The 26860-nt window shown below is 38.6% G+C and overlaps 1 protein-coding gene across 1 annotated transcript; it reads right to left on the bottom strand.

Annotated features, from left to right (window-relative positions):
- Positions 1 to 596: 596 nt before the first annotated feature.
- Positions 597 to 11036, bottom strand: gnaz (guanine nucleotide binding protein (G protein), alpha z polypeptide; the record flags this gene model as incomplete). Its single annotated transcript, XM_079256508.1, has 2 exons — positions 597 to 1028; positions 10314 to 11036. The coding sequence occupies 2 exons, from the start codon at positions 11034 to 11036 to the stop codon at positions 684 to 686; spliced, it is 1068 nt and encodes a 355-aa protein (XP_079112634.1). The 3' UTR covers positions 597 to 683.
- Between the last annotated feature and the right edge of the window lie 15824 nt (positions 11037 to 26860).

Below are 26860 nucleotides of genomic sequence, written 5' to 3'. Positions count from 1 at the left end.
GGGGTGAACAGAAAGAGTGTGTAGAAAACACATTTCACTTTAACCTTAGACTGTGGCAGTTTCCTTTTGTAGGCAGAAACCCTGTGACATCATGTCTACTGACTGTTTTTTTTCCCCAGAAACAAATGCTCTCTACATCTCATCAGGTGCATACTCACTGTTACTTATTGTTTGGGTGAAGATCCAAAACAGATCATTGATTATGTCCAAATTATTTTCATAAAGCAGCATTAATTGACCCAGGCAAACAAGATTAAGGAGAATGAGTAAAGAAGATTAATGAGTAAAGAAAACTGCCAGTATACACCTACTACTCAATCTCAGGTTTGACAGGCAGGCTGGGGCATCTGTCTAAAGGTTCCAGTGTCGCCTTGTCAAACGAGAGCTTGACTGTTGATCCATTGATCTTTTGTGTGAGCAAACCATTTGAATGTGTGTTACTTGTGTGTGTTTGTGTTTTCTGTGTGTGTTTGGGTGTCTCTGCATACTCATATTCAGTGCAAACACATAGGGTAAAAATCCCATCTTGCCCACGGCCCATCAGCTCTGTTGTTTTATCAAAGAGATAAACGTCAGGCAGAACGACAGGCCTTTGTTTTTCCAGCCTGATGGTGGGCCAACTGCTGCCAAGCTGCCCGCTTTACCCCACCCCGTCCCCACCAACACCCACCCAGAGTCAGGTCCTAGCATAGCCCAATGTATTTGAGATTGTTCTGGATGATCACGTCCGTGACTGCGTCGAACACAAACTGGATGTTGCTGGTGTCAGTGGCACAGGTGAAGTGCGAATAGATCTCCTTGGTCTCTTTGTTGCGGTTGAGGTCCTCAAACTGCCGTTGCACATAGACAGCTGCCTCCTCGTAGGTGTTTTGACCTTTGTAGTCAGGGAAGCACACTGTCAGAGGAATGCGTTTAATCTTCTCAGCCAGCAAGTCCTTCTTGTTGAGGAAGAGGATGAGCGACGTGTTGGTGAACCAGTTGTTGTTGCAGATTGAGTCGAACAAACGCAAGCTCTCTGCCATGCGGCTCTGTGTGGGCACAGAATCAGAAAAAAATCAGGCAATTCCGAAGCCATTTCATAGCTAAGAACAACTCAGAGCAACAGTTTATTATCATGGTAGGACTTCATTCATGCAAAAGGGTTCAGATAATTTGGCATTGAAGTGAGAAAATTAGGCAGAAAAGACCCTGACTGGATTTCAGGGTGAAAGAGGAGAGGGGCACACGTCTTAGATATCCACTTGACTAACCAAAGGTATGGCTTGTCTGTTGTGTCAACAGAAATTTGAGACTCAGACAGACAAAGTACTATGTTTGAACTCTTCTCTGAAACAGACGATTACATCTTTAACCAACACTTATTTTCTCTAAGTCCAGAATTGTGAAATAATCAGTCACAGAAGGCGCGCTGCAGCCTAGCAGAGCTATTTCTATTCATTACTGGAACAGCTCATGCTGTGAGGATAAAAATTTGAGTGAATTGTGTGGAGGAAAGAGCTGTTGATAGACAGGTGGTTTGCGCTGAGGACAGACGGGTAAAACCTCGTATAGTCTATTTCCACAGAAACACCCTTCTCTTGAGACTTATAAAAGCTTGAAAGGGATGAGAGCTGCATGGATTTCTTTCACTCTGTGCCTAAAATTTGCGGTTCGACAGTTGATTGAAATTCTTAAAAGTTTCATTTTAAAGTGTTTCAACTCATTGACAACTCTCCAGATTGAGCTGTGTGTCGGTAAACGCTCGAGTCAATCCAAACTTGTGCGTTCTCATTTATTAACCAACAACCACATTAGATTTAAAACATTTCCCCATAAGTTAGGTCAAAAAAAAAAAAAAGATAACAATCCCTCCAGTGCCTGCCCACAAATTAGTCATAAGTTATTAAGTGGAAAAACCAGTGACGCTGTTGTCAGCATTAATCTACAACTTTCACCCTAAGCCACGTGTAGCTCATTTGATTCTACTACATGCAAGGTCATTAATAAATTATCAGCCATGCTGAGATAATCTTTGGTCAGTTGGTTTTCCACATCTAGCTAGCAGAATGGTAGTTTAAGTGTGGAAAAGAAGAAAAAAAATAGTAGAAGGAGAAAAAAAAAGCCTGCGATCATCTGTTTGTGTGTGCGGATATGCATGTCCCTGTAAGCCTCCTTACAGTCTGCACTCATGTGATGTTGAATGTATAAGAGAAAACAAAGAAAAAGAAAGTTGATCTGTTCGTGGCAGCTGCTGGCATGTGGCGAGTGGCCAGTAGCTTGTGACTGGGAGGTTGTCAGATGGAGGACTGCTGTTTAAAAGGTTACAGAAACAGCATGATGCTCAGAGCAAATCACAAGATCTGCACTGCATAAAAAAAAAGGATACAAAGGGGAATAGCAAAGGATTAGACAATCGTTGTGCAGATACAAAGCAAGTCCTGATTATTCAATGATAAAAGTGCTGCGTTCCAGGGTAATGATCAAAAGGTTGCAGTTATGGCAATACAGAGGTGCATGCAGCTCTTTGATACAACTTTTTTTTTCTAAAAAAAAAAAAAAAGTGCTTGCAGCATAAAAAATAAGTCTGAAAAGACAGGAACCTATTAACTACATCCATAAATGGTGCCTCATTATAATAAATAATTTAACATTACAGTTTTAACTAAGAAATATTGCCTTGGTGCCCATTTAGGCCTCCATTATTCACATCATTTATTAAGTATCCCGTCAAATTCAAGTAGCATATGAAATATCCTGAAGAATAGATTAAAAGAATATGAATTGCAGTCGTGCAGTTTTGTCAATTGCAAATCCTGCAAAGTCATATGACTTCAGAATCATTTCTACACAATAGCATTATATGCTTCTTGCTTTATTCATACATACTTCATTTCTGTTCCTTTCTCGCCGATGATGAAGCACACGCTATACTTTCTGTATTCATTATCCTGCACGGGTCAAGACTGGCTCCTAATCACTGTATACAGCAGCAAGTCCTGTCAGGCTTTTTGACCTCACTCCTCTTTCCAAGGTGTCAAAACAAGAGTGCAGCCACTTTGAAAGTATAGCAGGAGACAGCAAGCTGAGCCCAGGGAGTCTCTCTTCTCCTGCATTGGCCACTTTAACACTCGTACAGTAAGTAAGATTACTTAATGGGGAGTGGAAGGAGCTGGGCTGGGAGGAGGGTGCACCTCGGAGCATTAAAGCATGCAAACCCCTTTCCTTTATCTCAGACACCCACTGATGCAGCAAATTCTTTACACATGCTCCTTTACACCCCCTCCCCACCACCACACCCCCTTCTCTCGGAGGCACAGGCCCTAATTAAGCTTAAGTATTAATGATGAAGTTCATTGCAATGTCATTACTTTGTTTCCATACATACAAGTTCCGTCAGTGTTTCCGCCATATATGTTCACTTCGTTATGGTTCATTTTAAATGCTGCTGTCTGCCAGAAAGAGGCTTTTTGCATAAATCTTTTTTTTTTTTTCCATTTGCTTTTTTGTAGATTTAATTGTTCAAACTGCTCCCACTTTCTTCTTTCTCTCAGCCTCCTAAAATTACTAATGTCATTAGGGGGAGCAGAAACACTGCAGGGTGTTACGGTAAAAACATACAGACATGAACACACTGTATTGCCTATTCTGATCCAAATCACATTTTCAAACATAATATGACTGAATTAAATATATTTTTTAAATCATACATTGTATGTGTTTGAATTAGAGGGTAAGATATGTCTAAGTTCAAGTGTGCTTTATTTTTTACTGTGTATTTGCATGAGATAAAGTGAAATACAAATGCATGAGATGGCTGATAAATGTTACTGGAGCAGCTATTATGTCACAATAAGTGTGGCTACATTATGAGACTAGCATTGTCAGGAATTTCAATCATTTTAATTAAATTAAATTACAAAAAGCATTCTTTTGATTCTGAATCTGTTTAGTTTGGTTTTCTTGCTGAAAGTACTGCTACAGTATATAACAGTAATGCCTTTGATAACCCATTAGCCAGTGAAGAGGTTGTGTCCTGAAATCTTGTCTGACACAGCTATGAAACACATTGAACATTGTGTAATTCTGAATAACAGCCAATGCAACGTCAAAGCTTTGACTGGGGAAAAGGTTGCTTTACATCCAAGTCTGTTCACCCATGATGTTAACAGCAACTTGAAAGGATGACACCCACCAAAAACTTTGACATTAACAACATAAAACCTCACTGATTAATTTTTATTCTTCTTTCCTGTGACATTTCAGTTTTCTATTTGAGAAATTGATAGTGAAATATTGGATATAGAGCTGATACTGCTGTCAATACGGATGTTTGCTGAGCAGAAGCTTAAACAGCTGCAAAGCTCACTTCTCTGCTTTTCATTTTTGCATCACTGACACGCTGAATTCTCTGCCGTTGTTCAGCCTCAACTGTTGCATACAAACCAGCACTACATATGCAGAGTAACACAACCACAAGCACTCACAAAGACACACAATGAATATGTGCACACGCACATGCATGCATGCACATGCAGCAGACCCCACCCCTCACTCCCCTCCACCATTTACTCTTTTCCCTTCCTCTTCCTCCCCTCCCTAGTCACAGCTCACTGTCAACAGCACAGGATTAGGAGCATTTGACTGCCTTGTTGCTTGGCAACAGTAACCATGGCAACCGATTCATTATGAAGACAGGGATGGGACAAGGAAAATGCATCAGGGAATGGGTTGATGGGTAAATGCACTATAATTATGATAATGTATTTTCTGTCTAGTGTGAGGTGGTGCATTGAAGCTGAACCAGCGTTGTCCCAGTCAGATGAATTGAGCTAGTTTTTTTTGTTTTTTACGGGGGAGTCAAACAGGTGTGTTACACTGATAAATGTCTTATAACTCCCAATGACATTTTTAAGACTGAAGGAATGTTTTCACCCTCAACAGGCTTTGCTTTTTTTATCCGCATCAGCCAGCTTCGAAAATTAATTAAGTTTTAGTTTGTAATCAAACGAATTATTGAGTCAAATTTTAAGTTAAAACTTTCATGCTTCACTGATTGATCCACTTGAAATAAAGAAATTAAATAAAATGACAAAAAAAAAAACCCAATTCAGCATAAAACTATGAGTCATCTCTGATCTGAAAATCTGAATGTTTAGCATTGAGGTGAAAATCTATTTTATTCTACTTGAAGAAATGCTGAGCATCTGATGTCAATATATCCACTGAGTTATAAGTTCAATATAAACAGATGTAGGAATAGATATTAAAGCTATGAGGAAATACAAGATTCTTGTAAATTTCCTTCCATTTATCATATGGGGCACTGTACCAAAACACTACTGCAAATGTAATCAGGGTTTCTGAAATGTTCCTTTATTATATTTTTAAACATGTGACTGAGGTCATGCCCTCACATATCCTCCTAATGTCCCAGCTGTTAAATCTAGTTGGTGGTTTGTCAAATCTAATAACATTTTGACAAAACTTCCCTCTGTCTAGTATTTTTAAAGATGTGCATTCAGGTTATTTTTTTCTTTTCAAGCTGAATTGAAATTATCATGTTTTGAGGCTAACGCAAGATTGTGGGCATATGTAAAAATATTTATGTGCAACCACTTTATATATATATATATATATATATATATATATATATATATATATATATATATATATATATATATATATATATATATATATATATATGTGTGTGTGTGTGTGTGTGTGTGTGTGTGTGTGTGTGCGTGTGTGTGTGTGTGTGTATTCCATCTGCACTGTGCACTGTGCTGTAAATGATTATCACCAAGGTGTTAATTTTTAACAAAGCAGAGTTAATACACATTGCCACACCCTGATGATTTTCAAAGGTATGATTCAATGGACTTCATGAAAAACTCACAAATTTTCATTTTCATCCTGAGTAATAATATCACAGGTTTTTTGTTGATGTCTTCTTTTGTTATTACATTGTTGAATTACAGTCTTTCAGATCATGATCATAATAAAACTGCGGTACTAAGTAGCATTAAATCATAGTAAAAATCTGAGTTCTTTCTTATTTAGCTATGGCTATCAAAGTGGAAACTGGTATGGAGATTGTGCTATGTTATTTAGTTATACAATGGAATAACACAGTACCAAGAAAAAGTTTGTCTGTTTTCAGCATGTGAAGGTTCATTGCTTTAGTTCTATGTTCTAGTTCTAGTGTCATGTGAGTCAAAAGATTCACATGACTTCTTAACACTGATATGGTATTTGCTTTGTTTGTGGTCTTACGTAATAGTGACAGTCAATGAACGTGGCTAATGAGCTAACGCTCCTTACTGACCATGTAATACTGCATCACTATTCATTTGAAAAATTGTTGTAATTTTTTATTTTAGACAAGTAAGTTTGATGCTGCTAGGTAATCACCACTATCACCTCACAGCAAAAGAGTTAGGTGACTGTCACCTTGTTCAAGATTGTACCTCACCTCTCCCTGATACACGCCGGACTTAACCAATTCTCTCCAATATTTTAAATTTCTTAAAAGGAATTACCTTCAATGTAAGGATCAGAGAGGGACGTTGAACTACAATTAACAATAAAGTAAAACAAAATGATTCGGAATTCATGATCTTCACAAATAGCTCAGCAGTGTAGAAAACACACCATGTTAGATGTAAACACATCTAAAATGCTCCAAATACTCAGTACTAATGTAATTATTGTGAACACGACAGCAGACAATCAAAGGGCGTCACCTGAATCACATAAACCTCCATGTCACGGTCTGGTCACTGAAAATGGGTATAATTAGCATTAAATCAGCACAATGTAGTTTTCTGTGGCTTAGCATTAACTTGGAAAAGCCTGTTACTTTGTTCAAGGAAATCTAAACTAACTTTTTGTGTTACTATGTATAAACCCATATGGAAAGAATTCATAATTTTAAAAAACTGGGGAAAAGTGAAAGCAAATGGTAATATGACAAACAGGTTTTCATCTTTGCTCATTTACACTGTATGGGGCTTTCTTTGAATAATAAAGTTGTTTCTTTTATCACCAGTTAACTCCCATTGCTACATGGCGCCTGCACAATCTGCTAATTCTCACAGGTACAACCTCACACTTTAGTCTGTGAACTCAATTAACACCATACAGCATTTTCTCATCAGACTTTATTTTTAACCTATAAAACTAATTGATTTCATGTTCCAACCCGGCACACTGTACACCCTGCCTTATTTGGGGAGTCCAAAAATTATCAGGCCAGTTCAGTTACAGCCATTACAAAGTTTTCCCGCTCAAGCTATTCCTGGAGTTGACTGTAAGACATAGAGGTGAACCAGGAAACTGAACCTCCTCTGGAATTTTAATCATGCTGTTGAATAGGAAAAAAAAGGCAAAATGAGCCCTCATAGCAGAGATTTCTGTTGTTGATCTTATGTTATCATAAAGGCAGTTAAACAAGCAGTAACTATTTTAAAAGATCCAGATAAGGCAGTGAGAATGCTATGGATAGGAAATCATTCACATTCCACAACCATGACAAGAAGATAGCAAAAACCAACCACTGTCTTTGATTAAATATATTTTAAATAGAACATGTATTTCACCATTTTGTGATAAAGAAAAAATAAACAGTCCATTAAAACCCTCACTCCAAGGACTTTGGATATGTACCATATTTTCACGAAAGGCTTTCTGATTATGTTTTATATAAAACTAAATCAAATGAATGCATTGTACCAGGACTGCAGGATGGGTGATTTTATTCATTTAGGACAGAGTGAACCTGTACACTCTGCTGGGCAGGGTCGAGCATGTCAAGCTAATCTTGTTACACAAATTTTTACACTTGCAGGATGTTAAAATGAAAAATCATAAAATCCCCAAAGAATTGTAAATCATCTCTGGTGTCAGAAAGTCACATTTTATTTTTGTACTTGCCATTTAAACTCTTTTGATTGAACACAGCAGCTGAACTTGACAACAATATGGTTCAGTGGTCATCAAACTGCAGCCCTGGTTACGTTCTGGTAAAATTTTGTTTCAGGTGATTGAATGGCAAATCTGTTCCAGCACCTGAATTGATAAGCAAAAATAAAATCATTGTGTGTTGGATCAAGATTAGAATAATGGCTCTCATCCCAACCCAGGAGCACAGCAAGCATGAAGACCAAGCACTATCATTGGCCATGCAGGATATTTTATGCTGGAAAAAACGTACTCTATACTATACATTCATTCATTTTCTTAACCACTTAGTCCAATTAAGGGTCACTGGGAAGCTGGAGCCTATCCCAGCAATTATTGGGCAACAGGCAGGGTATACCCTGGATAGGTTGCCAGGGCCAACACAGAGTGACAAACACCTTTTGGTCACAATCATGAAGAGAATTTAGAGTGTCCAATCAACTTAACATGCATGCCTTTGGATGGTGGAAGGAAGCCAGAGAAACTCCATGCAGAAACTAGTAACCTTCTTCCTGTGAGGCCACAGTGCTAACCACTACGTCACTGTGTCACCACTTTACTCTACTATACAAAACTATACTATTTTACAATACAGTGTAAAATATGTAAATGTGTTTTTTTACATTGTGGCTTTTCTGTTGCTCCCATGCATCTAACCTAAGAGTCTGAAGATGGCTGTAAATAACATGGATGTACACTCTTACAGAAAGTCTTTAATCCTTGCATTAGCCAGCACTCAAACAGAAAGCATCATGCATATACGACACTTTACTTCAAGTATACAATTTATTTTATATAGTAAGACTAGTTCAACTTAGCCGTTGGATTTAACCACCATCTTTGTGATACACTCAAGGAAGAGTCATTGAGTTGTTCACTGCAGTCTGTATGATGCCAACAACACTTTAGTGAAAAAACATTCAGGACATTCTGCTGCTTCCACCTGTCTCTGTAGAAGATCATCATATATTCGCATTGCCAAAGTTACTGCACAGTCTTGGTATTTAGGTTATTTGTTGGATATTTTTGTCAGACGATGTAACAGAACAATACACCAAGGAAAGAAGTTTTTGTCAGAATTAGCATTTTACAAATAGATGCAAGAAGATGGAGCTTTGGCGCATGTCCAGCCCATCACAGTATTTTTATTTTTTATTCAACCACATTACCTGGATTGTGTTTATGTGGTTTCCAGAGCTTTGAGATTAATCACACTGTCACATTTACAAGCATTTTAAAATTAATATTGTGTTCTTAGTTGCATAATTATTGTCTTTTTTGTCACTTTTATGTAAATGAGCTGTAAAATATTTTGAATGACCCCAATTTACACATACACCTTCTCATATGAAGAAGTAGGCTGAAGGTTATGCAATTAATCTACTAATTTCAAGGTCCAATGTGCAAGATATTATGACATCCAACACATCAGTAAAGCAACAAAATAAATCTCCCAAAAATGTCCATAAACTAAAGTGGTTGCAATGCATGTTTACTGTTTTATTATCACAGTTTATCATGATAAAGAGGTAGTGAATGACTCTTTAACATTTTTTTATATAAACTGCTGATAGTAAAGTACTGAAAAAGTTTCATTTTTCATGTGATTAATACTGAATTTCATGTCTTCAAATTCATTGTTGTAAATGTTATACTTGAAGTAATTCCTATTTGTTGGACATTGAACGATCAACAATCTACCTTTAATATACACATAGATTGTATAAGTATATACAGAAAGTAGAAAAAACATCAAAGAGGACAATCCAAGAAGGTTTTCAAAGTATTCTCAACAAGTTTAAGCATTTAATACTAAACACTGCAACAGAAAATGCCAGAGCTGACACTATGTGTTTGCTATGGCCAGAAGAAGATAAATAAATGTATTATCTCCATGCATTTACTGTGTGACCACACCAAGGTTGTTAGTGTTGCAGAAGGGGATCTACATAGAGGAAATGACATAGCACAGTAGGATTGTGCTCTCTTTGCTTCTCAGAACTACGACATCATTTGTTCCAAATGCCTCTCATCTCGTACTGTCAACCTCTATTCAAAACTTCGTACACAAGCTGAAAAACAATGACAAAAGGTCCTAAACTTAAACATCACTATTAGGTTACTGGTATCTAAATGTTTGCAGTTCAAAAGATCAAATAAAAGCTAAACATAAATGATACACAAAATTCTCAATGATTAAACACACGATGAGAAACAAACGCTGATTCTCCTCTAAAGACATATCAAAACTTATTGATATATTTGAGCCATCTGAGTTGATATCTGCCTGGTCTCTCTTTATGCTTCTATGTAAGGTTGTTTCATACACATCTAAATGTGAGCATGTGTACAGAAGTGTGAAAGAGCTTTCTTACCGTCTGGTTGTCTTCATAGAGTTTGAGGTCATAGCCACTTAGCTCAACACAGAAAATGATTGCAGTCACACCCTCGAAACAATGAATCCACTTCTTTCTCTCTGAACGTTGTCCTCCCACATCCACCATCTTGAAGGTGAGCTCCTTGAAGGTGAACTTGTTCTCTACAATGCCTGTGGTCATGTCTCGGGAGCGTAGGATGTCCTCTACAGTGGGGATGTACTCAGGTGCAGAGATGCGATCCAGGTCGTTCAGGTAGTAGGCAGTGTTGTCCTCTAAGTGATACTCATTGGATCGTTGAAAGCATTCCTGAACCCCTGAGTCTGCCCACAGACGTTTCATCACTCCCAGCAACTCTGGAGTGATCTCCCCTTTGCTCTCAGCTGGCCCTGTGAGAGCAAACAGCTGTACGGCATCGTAGGCGCGGTCAGGATTGTGGAAATCAATCTTAAGGGTGGTGAGGGCACGGATGATGCGGGTGAGAGAGTCTATGGCGTTGTACAGGATGAGAGGCTTGTACTCCTTGCAAGCCTCCAGGTTGAAGCCTCCACTATGAATGATTTTCATCTGTTTGACAATGGTGCTCTTGCCAGAGTTGCTGGTGCCAAGTAACAATAACTTGATCTCACGTCGCTGCCGCTGACTTTCTGAGCGCAGGTGGCGGTCGATCCGCCGTGAGCGCCTTGCTGCTTCCTTCTCCTCCGAGCTCTGACGGCATCCCATGGTCCTCCACCACGTGGTAAGCACAAAGGAACTCGTGCTGCTGCGTGATGGGAAAGCCAATTATAAGGAAGCGGTGAGTGGAAGAAGGCTGATGGCAGAGCCGGAGAGGGGGTCTTTGTGAGTACCGGGGAGAGGGGGAAGAGGCAAACAAAACTTTTGCAACAGATTAATCTAACAGGAGGCAGGAAAGCAACAACACAGAGGAGCGGCTCAGGAGTATTTCATTCCTACTTTTTCAGGGGCAGTCTGTGAGTTCTGTGTGGGCAGAACCCAGACTTGTGGGATGCCCACACAGTGCCTGGCACTGAGCTTGGACTGCCTGCTGAAGCCAGTGGAGCTGGGGTTCATAGCAGGGACTCCCCCTGAGGAAACGCTCTGGTGGAAGGCTGGGGAAAGTTCAGTGTATGTCAGCAGAGAAAGTGTTTGGGCTTGATGCGTGCAAACAGCAAATCCCATTCACTCTCCTCCCACATGGCTCTTGTGGTGTGTGCCCTCGTTTGGTTTCTGCAACTATGCACCTCAGTTCGATATTTGGCCCGTTTTGCTTGATCCTCCTGATAAAATCTTTTCTGCTTCTTCTCTTGTGCTTTATCTTCCCAACAACCGAAAGCCTGCCAACACAAGAGAAAGAAGAAGCACAAAGAACAGGCTTTAAACAACATCTTTAATTTTCACATTTAGCTTTGTCATTAACTACATGTATTGGTGGAATAGTTCAGCATTTTTGGAAATATTCAAAAGGTCAGAAAAAAGGCAGAAATAGCTTTTTATTTTTGTGCATTAGGGATGGAAATTGATTCGCCTATTTTGTTTCAAAGGTCTGAAGCAACTCATACGATACCTTTTCTGTCTGATTTCTGCCCAGCCAGGAGTGCCTGTGTAACTACATGTTTTCAGAACCGAGTCAGACGTGCAGCTTGAGCTGAGCTGACAATGCTGGGCTCTGAATTCTCTCATCTGCAAACTGGTGGGAACTTAAAGTGTAAATGTCAGGCTGTTCACCTTCAAAAATGACAGCGAATGGTTGACACAAAGAGCTTCTACTCAATATTAAAACGATGACAACAGTGGACCAGTCAGCATGCAATTAAGACAAAGCATAAATTCCACTTTAATTTAACAACCTGCTTCTGTAATTGAGGGCATAGACGAGCTTGGAGGATGGGCATCACAAATAATCACTTTTATACCTTCATGGATTTAAAAACAGAAGATGTGATGTGCATTTTAATCTCAGACATGAGATGCATATCACTAATGGCTTCATCTATCTGCTGCATAGGTACATGATGCACCTGCGGAAATTGTCATTGTAGTGTGACTACTCGGTACATCAATAGAGGTACATCACAAATATCCTTTCACTTGTTTTCCCCTTAGAATTCATGTTAGCATGCCAAGTGCAGGGTGGACGAGAACGAAGGAAAATATCGCTTTTCTACATACTAAGGTCAACGTACAAGTTAGCATTATGAAGAACTCTAACTGGGTTGTTACTGGTTATGTTTTAGTGCCACTTGCATTTCTAGAAGCTCAGCCATTGTGGACAGATATACAGAAAAAAAAACTCAATGCTGTACTTTGGTGTTAAGTGTGTGAACTGTGTGACATTAACTGTGTAGTTTTTCCTCTTGACGTTAACACCTTTTTCCTTGTGCCATATGGTGTCTTACACTTGATTTTGTGATTATTTCCATGCCTACAGGTCTAACAAAGTTGAGCTACAGCCAAATTGCGTAAAAACTGTATCTAAAACCCCACACAGCCAAACTTACAGTTTCAGTTTGTGATGAAAAAGTATTGTAGCAATGTAAGATTTTATTAGAATTCATAAAAATAATATACTATCGTAACAACTCCATCAGTCAAATTTATTTGAAATTAGTTTGTTGTGGATTTTATCTCTTTTAGCAAGTTTCTAAAAACCTAATATGATGAGTGTCAGGCTGTGTAGTGGGGGTTATGCAGCTTTAACTATGCACAGATGACAGTTATAATTAATGAACAGGAAAAAAGTTGTCCAGAAAGATTGGATCAATACAATATCTTCTCTGCACATCCTCTACACAGCGTCAGTGCAGTGTCAATGGAGAGAATATCAGTCACAAAATAATCATACACATATGACCACACAACGCAAATATTGCTTCTTTTTAAAAGAGATATCAAAGTTATTGTTGGTATCATATCACCACTGCCATACTTCACATTGTCATATGAACCACTCTTGTAAGTACGAATTTTTTGAAGTGTCGAGTTCACACGTTCCTTCATCACATCAGTAGAGCACAGTGTACGGGGTGTATCATTAACGCATACCAATCTAAAATGAGAAACTACCCTAATTTCCCTCAAATTATAACTTCAGTAAAGACTTTCCTAATTAGCTGAAAGTTGGCTGTCTTCTGGTTCTCAGTCTATATCCACCCATGACTGTCATGTCTGGTTAAAGAAAAAAGAAAAAGATGTCAGCCAAAATGACGAACAACAGAAACCACAAAACAAGGAGTGACGCAGAGTGGTTTCTTCTATCAGGCTTCGCCTTCAGTATTTATGCTAATTTAAGCTAATTGCTTTTCTTCTCCTGGTTTTCTACCCAACATTCAGACGTGACACTGATCTCAATCCTCTTATCTTTTTCTAGGAAGGAAGACAAATACCTAGAACTGAAATGCATTGAAACACATTAAGAGGCCAAAGACACCTAATGAGATATGATATCTGTCTCCATCTGACAGAAGGTAGTGTGTGTAGTCACACGCATACTGACCTGCATGCTTCCAATTCAGCAATGTTCTGTGGAAACTTCAGCTCCTATCATCTGCAGTCCTGTATTGCTATAGACGCTACATACATATTAACTAACCATGCCTGCCCATGTAACAACACACACACACAGACTTCTTAAATGTACCACTGCAAAGGTTGCATTTATAGTTAGCAATAGAATAAAAGCCACAAATCCACAGTTTGAAAGGATAATGACAAAAACAATAATCACGTGTCCTTGTGGCATCTTACTTGCCAGTTGAACCACATCTGCTAAAATATGTATTTACTATTAGAATGAAAAATAAGAAGCTCAAGCCAGCAGGTACGTCTCATGCTTTCACTCGGCTCTAAAGCTTCAGCTCCGTTCCCAGACATCTGTTTTGTTATCCTGCAAATTCTGCAGTGCAATCCGAACATGAATGAAAAGATTTCTGAAAATATTTGCCTCAATTTGACTTTAATAACGCAAATGCTGAATTTACACGAGCTTAGAAACATGAAATCATACAACATTTTTTTCTCCTTGTATGTACCGGTAATAAATGTGGAGCGGTGAATTCCTGTGGGGACTGCAATAAATATAGTAGATGCACTATGAAAAGACTTTATGCTGTTGGCGGAGGGACAAATGTGAAATCTTTGTGCAGCCTTTTTCTACTGAAACTTGTTTGTCATTTCTCAGAATGTGGAGAGTGAGGGTCCACTGTTCAGAATACAGAAAGGGCAAACAGAGCAGAACAAAGCCATAACAAAGAGAGTAGGGAGCTTTGTTTTATGGCTTCAGGCACCTCACTATGCTCTTAAAATGGCAAAGCCAGCCAAACTGGTTAATGCACATCACCGATTTTGCGAGCCTGTGAAACACATTAAAGCTGAATGTGACAAGATTCCAGTTTGCTGTTTTCAAAATTTGCAGTTTCCACATTTCTGCTTTTTTTTTTTTAGATTTTTTTTTTTTAAGTTTAAGTCCTGCTTGATGTAGATGTAGTATGCTGTCACAGCAAAAGAAGTGTGATATGAGGTTACATTTATAATAATTCTACTTAAAATGTATCAAGAAAAATTAGAATACAACACACCAGGATAAAAACTTCGATTCTTAATATTTACAAGCAAAAATAAAGGAAAAATTTTTTGGAACGATGTCACGATGTTGTAAACATCCTTTCTTTTTGTAGTGATTCTAAACAATTCCTCACCTTCCTCTGGCTTGGTTTGCTTTTATACTGTACTTCACTCCAGCTGACCAAACTGCCTGGATGATGTCACGCAATTACATTTTTCACAAGGGGGCGAAATTCACCAGAAACAACCAGGTAAACCATCAGTTAAAACAGCAATTTCACTTCAAGTAAACAATGGAGCAACATGCAGTGTTGGGGTTTTTGTTTTTAACTTTCATGCAATGCGAAGCAATGCAACTTTATTTATAACACACTTTAAAAACAACAAAGTTGGCCGACAGCTATGTGCAGAGTTTTTATCCAAAACCCCTCAGAATGCGCAGTGGTAGAAGCAGCAAGTTATCTGACATGATGTGTTATGACAAACGCATCACTTGCTGTCTTTGGTTCACTTGATGGACTGTTTTTTGGGGGTTTTTTCACGCTGTAAGCAAACCGCACCAGGGTTCGCTTGCAATAAACTGAAACCCCCAGTTTTCAAATGGATCAGAGTTTGCTTCTTTGATCTATACCAGAGTTCAAATTTGCATTCATCCTGTTCCAATAGAAACCATATGCCTGTGGAAGTGGACCAGGGTTTGTTTAAAACAGACCAAGCAGTGCCAGTGTGAATTCACCAAAAGTAGCTTATTCCACGTCAGGGTGAGCCAAACTCAGTCGCGCCTGCTCAGCTTCTCAGAGAATCTTTGCAGCCAGAAGTAGGATTTTGATTGCTACACCATCCGACCAATCATGTGACGACAGACTACGGTCAAATCTTTGTGATGGAAGAAGCAGGGGTAGATTTACTTGATTTGGTTGCCACGTTTCTGTGTTAAGTTTTTCATTTAAAATATTAAAATTATCAAAATTTTGAACAATTGCAAAAGTATTTTTGTTTTGTAATGAAAACTCCTAAAATTAGTTTTTAACACTTGACACCCCAGCACACAAACCATCTGTATAAGAGATGAGAGACAAGCCAAGTGTAATCTTTAAAATGAGCTGGACTTCCCACTAAGTTTGCGATTAATTACAATGGGAACAATTAAATATATAAATAAATAAATAAATTGCACTTAAGATATTTTTTAAGAAAACCGTCTGTTAGATACATGAAATATGTTCGTAGAGCTCAAACTTATTCGTACCCTTTGTCTAAGTTAAAAGAACCTGCGTACTGCCTGCCTTGTGTTTACACAAAATTAACCAAAAACACTAAAAGGTCAAAACTTACGGAATGCGTGCTGACAGACACAGACTGAAGAGAGACAGACAGAAAACCAAAGGAATGAAGGAAACCAGAACATGATATTGCAGATGGGGGCTGAAACATGACTGACTTACTTTTTGAAGTAATAACTTTAATTATCGCACAGTGAGATCCAAATCATCTAAAAGTAGCTTTGTGTACAAACGGGGAATTAATTCCCTCTGACCTAGGACAACAGTTGAAGTTTGGTCTCATGGGCACATTAGGACACATATTCTTAATGCACAGGCTAAAAGGTTCACCACTAATAGTGGTGCAGTTAAAAAAGACAAAAAAAAAGAAACATCCAGATGAGGCAGTCAGGCTGTAATGTTATTGTTTTAATAAACTGAACAGCAGAAGACAATACAAAAGCTTATTTAGTTCAAACATATTCCACTCAAATGTCCATAGGGGCACTCCGACATGTTGATAAGATTTGCTTGTTTGTAAGATCTTAGCTCTATCTAAGAGCAAATCTGAGAATGGAAGACTTTTTATGAATGCCACAATATTCATGTGTGATGTATGTGAGAATGACTGATGAATTAGGCCCAATATTTATCTATGAGAGGCCGCTTGAGAGATAACTTAAACCTAATTTTACACATACCATCATACTTGCAAACAAACACAATTACACTCTTTCTCAAAAAATAGTACACTCTCACAAATACATATATACTCTCTTATAGGGATAATCATACTCTTACACAATTACTACTCTCTCACAAACAATAGTATACCATTTCACTGATACTTGTATAGTCTCTTGCATACATGATCATACATTCTCATATTTACTGTCATCCTTTATTACATATAGTTGTATATAAATCCAAATAACTATGTGGATGTAGCAAAATGACTGTGAATGCAAAAGAGAATGATGTGATGTGTGAATGACAATAGTTGTATGTGTAAAAGAGTTTGATTGAAACGGATGCAAAACTAAATTCCCAGCACATTATTTATTATCTTTGATTAGGAAAGTAGCGGGATATCTGAACCTGAACATCTTTCTAACTTTACCAAAGTCTCCCGGTCTGCCATGTTCCCATTTTAACAAGGAGGGCGGATCAGGTTCAGATCATGTACTCAAGATACGGTATCAGTGAAATGGTATACTATTGTTTGTGAGAGAGTAATGTAGTATATGTGTGAGAGTATGAATATACCTATAAGTATAGATGTATTTGTGAGAGAGTATACTATTGCCTAAGTAAGAGTATAATAGTGTTTGTGTGTGAATATGATGGTATGTGTAAAACCAAGTTTAAATGATCTCCCAAGCGGCCTTTCATATTTTTCTGTCATTTATAGCGTATGATTTGCACTGTGGTCTAGTCAAGTCAGACATGTTTCTTCATCTGTCTGATGTAATATCATTAAGACAAACAGAATACAGTTATATTCAAGAAATATGCAACTTTTAGTGTTCATGAGTGTCTACATACAAGGAATTAATGCTCTCTATGATGGTAGATTTGTAAAGATATATTTTAGCCCATTATCAGTTTCTTACCTTTCTATAAAGTCTTTTTCTTTTATTTATTTTTTTTTTTTCGTAACATTTTGTTAAGTTATGTGAGAGAAATTGTGACAGCAAGAAAGAGGGGGGCAGAAATAGCAAAGAGCCACATTTTGGAGCAAAAATTCAGACTAACTGCTTCAAAGAGTTTCCAGGAGTATCCACCTCTGTACATAGGCCACCACCGGACCATTTGAGCTGTGTCACTACATCTTTTTAATGTCTAACCTCAATCAAGTGATGTAACTGCCAAATACCAGCCAAGAAATTGTGTTTCATCATGCCACGTTTTGTTTGTTTGTCATAAAACTTCAAAAAGGTGAAACTAATGTCTCCATGCAATGTCGATCTGCTTATATAACTCATTTTCCTTCTTCTCATTTGTTGAAATGGTACTTTACAGCAGCCTTTCTCAAACTGGGGTTTGAAACCTCCAAGGGGGTCTCAAGATAATTTCAAGGGGCTGCCTTGTTATTGTAAAAAACAGAAAGGCTTCAAATGGCAACTTTTTTGTTTTGTGGTGGTGGATATGCAGTGAGTATTGCATGCCCGCCACCAGAAAAATAGGAGTTGTTTCATATACATAAAACCGAGATAGTGGAATCCGAAAAGTATGTTGGCCCTTTTAGACAGAAGTTTGAGAATTACAAAGATGAATGTTGGTTGCATCAATAAAAATGCTGCCATTTGAATACAGAAAGGAGTTTTGTTTCAGTTAAGCACCTCTATCTCAACGTCAAGCATTTGTGGAGGCTGCAATTTCAGGTTCAACACTAGCGTTCAGCACATTCATCTCAAAAAGGTTGAGAACGACTGCTTTACATTTTACCAGATTTGACGACCAACACATCCATGTCAGCTGGAGGACTCGTTGGATCGTCTCTTTACAGACAATAACTCAGGCCTTGAGCTTTTCATGCCATTACTGCACATAGCTGTCAATCACACCACCTCCTAATTTACAAGGAAATGCAGTGGAAGTAGAGTAATGAGTGAAGGCAGAGCCATGGGGCCAACACAAGGAGGTCAGCATCTCAATGCCTCAGAAATTTGATAGTCAACATGAGACAGAGCCCCGTCGCTCTCCTGCATTTCCCTTGGAGCTCCTGCTGCGTACAACCCAGCAGCTCCCCCCGATCACTCTCCCTGCTGGTTACTTACAATTATTAATTTACCGTGATGCAAATAATTACAATCCCACCCTCTATTAAAGCTGAGCACACGTAGACACATCATTTTTCTGTTGCGTAACCTCCTCTACTTTCATGCTAATGTTGTTTAGCCCGCAGAAAAGCTATTAATATTAAGAGTCAATCACAATAGATTGAGTTGTGATTTTAATCCATTAAAGGTAAAATGTTATTGTTAAGACAAGAAATAAATTACAGGTTAAACGCGTTATACCAGGTTTTAGAGACGAGCAATATTCGATTGCAGATGCAAACATGGGAATCTTGGAGTGAAGCTAAGAAACGTCAAAGCATGCATCTTTAAACAGATCTTTTCTTAACACTTGAGAAGATGAGAAAACAAGTGCTTGGATCATTAATTATTTAGTGTCATTAAATAGTCATAGCTGGACAAAGAGTTACAAAAAACTAAGTGTAACTTTGTGTATCAATAAATGGGTGGGAAATCAGCCCCGCAACTGAAGACATGTGATTTGAATTAAATGAGACCACTTATTGCATAAGCAGAAGAATGAAATGGACATTGCTGTGTGATGATTAAAACTGACAAACGCAGCCAGATGTGTGTTTTGCTCTTTCTCAGTGGAAGGAGAACAAATGAGACGTTTTAGTTTTCTGAATGAAAAGTAAAAGGGTGTGACGTTTGGAGAGGGGTAAAAGGCACATGTTAGTCATCTTGTAATGATTTATGAATGAGGTGTGCAGGTGTGTGTGTGGGTGTGTGTCTGTGTGTGTGTGTCAACAGGCTTGCATTTCAGGAAGGATCGAGTGAGTAAAATGAACAAACCTGCTGCAGACAGGCAGCAGGAAGGACGTTGCACTTCGCAGCATCAACCTGTCCACTGTATCTGCTATATCCAGCAGATGAGCGGCAATTACGTTTCTTCTTTACCAAGCATATAACCGGTATCCACGATGTCCATTTTTATCAAAGCTAACTATGGCAAGAAGATGGCCTATTCATCACAAATAAGTAGTATAATATTTGAGCTGCAACCTGGAGCTTTCACCTGGGTTGCGAAGGTGGCTGAAAGATACAACCACATCCATGCATTCTTTCAGTGCAGTCGTGACTCTCAGATCACTGTGAAAGGCATATACATGTCCAGTTTAATCTATTCAGAACAGCTTGGTGCTGTGCAAATGGGAATATTTAATAATAATAAAGAAATTCATATTTGACTCCTGGGTTAGCAGGTTGAGTGAGCCATGTTAGTCATCATTGCTCATGTTTCTTTCTTTTTTTTAAACAAACATTGAACTGAGTCAAAAACATTATATAATAGAGAATGTTATTTTATCTCTGTCTTACTAATAGATGTTGGCATTATTTAAAGAGGCATTCAAGCAGCTAGAGTCCCTCTAGCAAACTAGCATACAGTAAATGCACATAAGAAAAAATAGCTCACATGTCTTATGATCAGCTGCACGGTGCTTATGCTCTCCTATCCAAAGGCAGCTGTTTTAGCTTGCTTCCAGCTTTTTGACTGGCTTTCTACCAGCTGCCTGCCAAAAACAGGTTTATAGTTCAAGTTAAGGCTACCTGGTCACTGTCCGTATGCAATGTCCTACCAGAGTGATTTTTGCAATCAGAAACGGACTAATCCCTAAATCTGTGCAGCTGAAACGGCAGTGAAACTTTTTGGCAGTGTCAGATATTTTTGAGCTTCATGGCAGCTGTCAGAAACTACCATATGCAATTTTCTGTTTTTCGTGCAGAGCTGTATAATCACCCCAAGTGTGTTTATTCCGAAAGTGCTTAAGAATCAGCAGATGAAAGGAAGACAGCCTTGTGAGATTCTTGGGACAGTAAGTTGCCCAGTCAAACATAAAGAGCCTCTTAACAAGACAAGAGGCTCTACTGGAGAGGTATTATTAATTTATGTGATGCCACAGAGGCGATGAATTAGTGAGAAAAACTACGATGATCAATGGACATGTCCTCTGGAATTGTGGTCTTCCGCAAATTAAAGAAGTACTTCAAGGTCAAGGATGCTGGGATATCACATGAACTGAGGTGACAGGTTTAAAGGAGGATTGACTAGGAGGTGATGATTGAGGTGGTTTAAGTTTAAAAAGGAAAACATTTGACAGCTTTCTTTCCCAAATGATGAGACAAAATCTGACAAATGGATTTTTGAGCCAAATCTTCCTCTTTCAGATACATGATTGTTGGCATCTTTTCTATGCAGTGCGGTTATTTGAAATATGCACAAGGAAAGGAAGGCTGAATGCTAATATACAACAAACACAAGAAGAAGAAAAAATTATTACGATGAAATGAACTAGTTTAGTTTAAAAATTGTACTGAGGCGAATATGCACAACACTAATGAGGCTTTTAAGTGTTTCGGTGGAGGGCCAGGGTGAGGTTCAGAGGTTGTTGACCATCATTAGGAGCAGCCCTGATGTTACTAAACCACAGCACAGCATCAGCACTACACACAAGGTTTAGAGAAATTTCCACAGAAGTTAGCATTTCCTTAAAAGGGTAAAAAAAAAAAATAGAATTCTGGTAATGTTGCCAATTGAAACACGATGAGGAATAGAGCTGCAGAAACACAAAACAAATGAACAGCACTCTTTCTTTATTCTTTTTTTTTATATACCAGCAGCCATTCCTGCACTGTGCTACCTACAAAAGAGTGAAATATTTAATATTAATAGATATTACTGCTGCATGGTTGATCAGTGACAAACCCGTTATAGTCCTAAGGTCCTCTGCACAGGCAATATTTGAATATTTAATCAAATGCAGACATGTTCTAGCAGTGCCTATCTTTTCACTAAAACTCTTAAATCTTAAATATTTCCACAACTTAAAACTTTTTCAAGCTTTTTATTAGAAAAAAGAAACGTGCTGAGAAAAAAAAAATGCTTGAATTGAAGACATGAGGTCTCAGCCTATGCTAATACTTTGGACCACACCATCCTTGTGGTTGATGGGGTACACATGACTCAAATCAAGTCTTTAAAGCTCAAACTGCCTTTTAGCTACTCCGACTTCAGATACCAAGAAACTCACACTGGAAAAAAAAGATCGATGTGAGGAGAATGTGTTAGATTTGTAACATGATAAAGTTCAACACATATAGCTGAAACAATATCCAAATGAACAAAACAACATTCAATGACGAAAAGGTCTACTGTATTATTTATTGCATAGCCTTATCGCACGTCGGGTTATTACAGTTTGAATAGCTTTTTGTACAAATATTGACTAATTTGTGCAGGTTGAATAACACAAAATAAATCAGAATTTAATGATCTTATGATTTGAACCACCAGCAGTGAGGCATCTTAAGGTTAGTTGACATTTCTACAAGTTAAGTCAGTGTAGAAACTACAGGATCTACAAAAACCAAGATTTTTTCCTCCACAAAAAAACAGGTATTTAAACTGGAAAAGGACACTGAAATGGACCTTGCTGAAAGAGGGGAGTAGAGTCCTTATAGATGAATTTATAGAAAAATGTTTGGAGGTCTTCATTCTATTTTAGTTAAACTGTCTTCTTTATTTATTTCTACTTAGCCTGGCTATGTTGTGCTGTGACTCTGCAAGGAATCTTGAATCTATTATGCAAGAGCTACTGGAAACAGTGATGGAGATGTTAACAATTTGGGGAGGTTTCCAAGATTTCTTACATCCAGAAACTCATACAATTGAATCTTCTGTTAAGATAGAAACGGGCGATCTTTTGGTAAAGTTGATCTTTATCTCTTCAAATTATTTTGCCACTCTTAATGGGTGAATCAAAAGCCTGAAAGCCAAAGACAGGCAGAAATTGACTAGCGTTGGTATTTCAGTTTTAACTATGATAAGTCGTGTCCATACACTATATAGAAAGAGACCCCGGTCTATGGTCGTGTCATATAAATAAGTGCATGTAATGGAGAAAACGAACTGCAGATCATAAGCAAGGGTGTGTTAGCAGAGACTCGCCATAAAAGAGAAGGAAGTGGCAAATTATACGCGGGGTGTGGGAATCTGCAGGGCAGTATATACTGTAGTTTATAGGCTGAATCTTCTTTAGCTGCATTGTTGTGGAATGTGGGACAACAAGCAGTCAATTTCATGCTGTGAGCTGCAGAACCATAGATCAATGTCACCTCAATGGCATTTGTTAGCACTGGTCATGTATAGAGCAGTGCATCATGTGAAAGTACTGGAGAAAAAAAAATACTGAGCCTTTTTGATGGTAAGCAACCAAAACGGATGCCTTTCTGTGTAGATCTCAGAGGAAGGGAATAAAGTATCCCAACCCAGAAGGCCTGCTTATGTGTGATGAGTCAGAGCTTTGTGGTCGCCCCACTCTACGTCAGAATCATATGAGATATAGGTCGCAGGCAGAATGATCTTCAGCTCCATTCAACCGTTTGAACTGCTAACAATTTACAGTTTCATCTAAAAAGAACTGCTTTTTAATTAGTCCTCATTTTTCCACAATAATCCAGTCTAAATACAGTGTCAACCTAAAATTATACTTTATACCCAATCTGTTATGGATAATGTTGTGGCACAGAGAAAATTAATAACTTGTATCTTTTCTGATCACAGATGTTTTGAGGGGTGAAAATCAGTTTTAGCAGAAGGTTAAAGAGTTAACAATGAGCTTGTTATTACAAGACAGTTCCTATATAGATGTGTTGGAGGGTCTAGGTGTTGGGAAAATATTTAATAAATTTAGGTTTGAATGTACTAAAACGATTTATTTAAGTATGAAGTTTATTTGTTCAGTGTTCTTAGCACAGAACCTCTAAAACATGGACGACAGCACATTATGAAGGCTTTTTCCACATGGCTAAAGCTACTTATTCATTATGAATGCATACAAATCACCGGGGATGCTCACGCTAAATCAAATTTAAGCCAAATAGTCAAATCTTCTTATTGTAAACTTTCAATTTAGCTCTCACAATTGTTTGTTCAGTGCATTGTGTTTGTTCTTTCTGACATGTTGTCCTGAATGCCAACTTCAGAGAAAGATGTCTTCATACTGTATACATGTGAGGACACCACTCACTCAGTGTGGAAAACAATGACAGGCAGTGTTCTCTTCTCTCTACTCCCCCAAAACAGTGGGTTGTTTAGAGGGTGAGGACGGGTTGGGGGTGAGCTCTCTGTATGCTAGATGCTTTTTTGTGATAATGCTCTGTTTAATGCTCCTGATCTCAATGGCTGTGTTCCCCCCTCTCCAATCCAGCGGGTCACACTGAGTCACAAGGCCAGCCAACGATGACAATGGCATGTTTGTGCACAGGCTGAGATATGGGCAGGCTGTCTGATGTGAAGGGATAAGATGGCACAAGGTGGAAAAGTGAGGATACATGTCTGTTATACATTTCCTGCCTATTTGTTAATCACACATGGGCAGGAAATGTATAACAGACATGGGCACAAATATCTGTTATAGGTTTCCTGCCAGTGTGTGATAATAAAAAAAAGTGTAATCTACATAGAGATTTCCTTTTTCTTGTATGCACCTTAAAATACATCAAAACAAGTCACCTTCTTATCTACATGCAAATGCTCACTTAGGTTTCATTGTAATATTCATTTGTGTCTTGACAGATAAGATAAATGCTTGCTACATGAGAAGGGAATTTTGGGTAACAGACACTTACAGCCTACACCCCACAGACATTATCGGCTGCAGATGATTTGATAACGGAAACAGGAACAGGAACAATTTCTCACAGTGCAGCAGATGCAACAGTATAATAGCTATTTACCCACCCAGAAAGCTCTAGTGGATGAAGTCAGTAAAGACAATAAGTAAAAAAAGAATGCTTGAATTATTAAAAGTAAAATGTTCCCAGCAGGTGCTTCTGCAAGGAATATATGTATATGTAATCTAGCTCAGCTACCTTAAAGTAATACAATGCAAAAAATGCAGATATATTTAAGAAAATCCCCGCTCCTGTTTTAGGATTCTTCCACAAGCCGAATCAAATCGTATTATTTATAGCATAAACTTGTTTGGGGACACTCAATGGAAGGATACTAGTGGACTGTTAAGGTCACTACAAACACCACTGACCTTACGACATTTTCAGGTGTTTTCCTGGTAAAGCAAACCTGCATCCCCTCATCAAAACAGGCCTCTTGTTGTGCTATAACCTTACTTTTCAATTGTGTAATGATCTCAGAAGGCAATACAGGCTGGATAGGCTTGTATGTGCATCCATGCATAGAGGCAGAATCACACGCCTTTTTGTTTCTTTCTACACAACAACCCTAACCAGTATAGTGGGCTGCAGCTCTTCCTCGTCATCCCCCTCCCTCTCCACCACCTCCTTGTTGTCATATGACCGCTGTTATGTGTGTGCAATGGAACACAAAGTTGCTCTGTTAGTCCCCTCCACTCTGCCCTCTCATCACTCAGATCTGAGTGCTGGAAGTAAGGCTTCAGGAAAACAGGCAGGGTCCTGTATGTGACTACCAGCAAAGAGTAGAAAGGAGGGCAAAGAGAGAGAGAGGGATGAATTGAGCCCATGTTGTTTTATGTAACACTGAAAGATAATTAATCCTCACTCATTCACACAAGCCCCCGCCCTAAGATTTGGTTCGAGTCCACCAACAGTCCTCATCCCTGATGTCTCACTGTTAAGTAATTTATTAGCTCTGGCTACATCTGCGCCTGCCTGTAAGAAACGGCTGCCAAAACGTCTCTATGCGGAGATGACACTTTGTCCCAGTACCTGGTTGGGGTTAAAGACCCAAAACAAACACTAATGCTGAGCCAGCTGAATCAGAGCAAGGCCCTGTCAGAACAAAATAGACAAAAAACATGGATCTTAAAGACAGACATTTCTTCTGTGGTCTTAAATAATATTTAGCTGCCTCTGTGTGGCGTTCACACTCCATTTTAACTTTGATTTCTGTTCAACTACTATGACAAAAAGTAAAAGACTTGTGTGATAATTCCACTTCTCCCTCTCAAGCAAATTTATGACACCTTAGATTAATTATTTTATTAAGTAGGCTGCTGAGGGAACTACACTTGGCCCCCTTGGCACTTAACTGTAATAGAACTGAGTTTAATTGTCCAAGTTGCTGGTGTGCTCACCTACAAGGTTAAAAACGTCTTGCAGTGCACCGGACAATGACATTGGTCTCCTCTGAGCAAGAATTACTACCTCAACAGCCACTGTCACTTTAAAACCAAGGCTGTCCCTGCTGTCCCCTGCCATTATGTCACCCAGTGGAATTGATGTAGCAAGTAACAAAAGAGGTGGAAGGAGGTCAGCTCAGCATAGGGTTTGCCACACTACTGCTCCCATTTTTGTGTGAATAAAAGCCTCTTGAGTTGCACCATACTGCATCCTGTGATTCTAACAAAAAGAGCATGAATTTGTTCGAAGCTTAATTTGTGTGTAGCGCTCTATGCTGCTTTCGCTGGATTTTGCGATTGTTTTCATAAAAGTACTGAGTCATTTCTTCCAGCACTACGTTCAAAATGACGAGGTGTGATTACTTGTTTTCTTTTCCTTATAGTTTGTGAGCGTGTGTGCACGTGAAACCTGGTAAAGACCCATTATTTAAGCACGTGATCAGCATTTCCATTTCACATTGGACGTCGTCATCCATTGTTTTAAAGCCAGTGTCATCGTATTTTCTTTTTTAAATGTTGCAGAGAGAAACAGAGCACTTTCCAACTGATATGAAAAGATAAATTAGATGTCAGTGCAGCTTGCAGGGCAGATTAGAGCTTTTGTGCTACAGTGAATATGACCTTGTTTTGCCTTCTCATGGCGACCAACCAGTCACTGAGACAGCAGTGGAATACTGTCTTACCTTATAGAATGTTGTTTGCATGCTTTGTTGTTTTTTTTAGCAGCTAGTTCTTATTCAAGCACAGTCCAGTTTTCTGTTTTCATTTTGCAACTGAAAAGGCCCCATCTTCACATGACTGCA

This window comes from Telmatherina bonti (genome assembly GCF_933228915.1).
Source record: "Telmatherina bonti genome assembly, chromosome: 17".
Lineage (NCBI taxonomy): Eukaryota > Metazoa > Chordata > Actinopteri > Atheriniformes > Telmatherinidae > Telmatherina > Telmatherina bonti.
The sequence above is the reverse complement of the archived record's forward strand: the minus strand, read 5'-3'. Positions and strand labels throughout refer to the sequence as shown.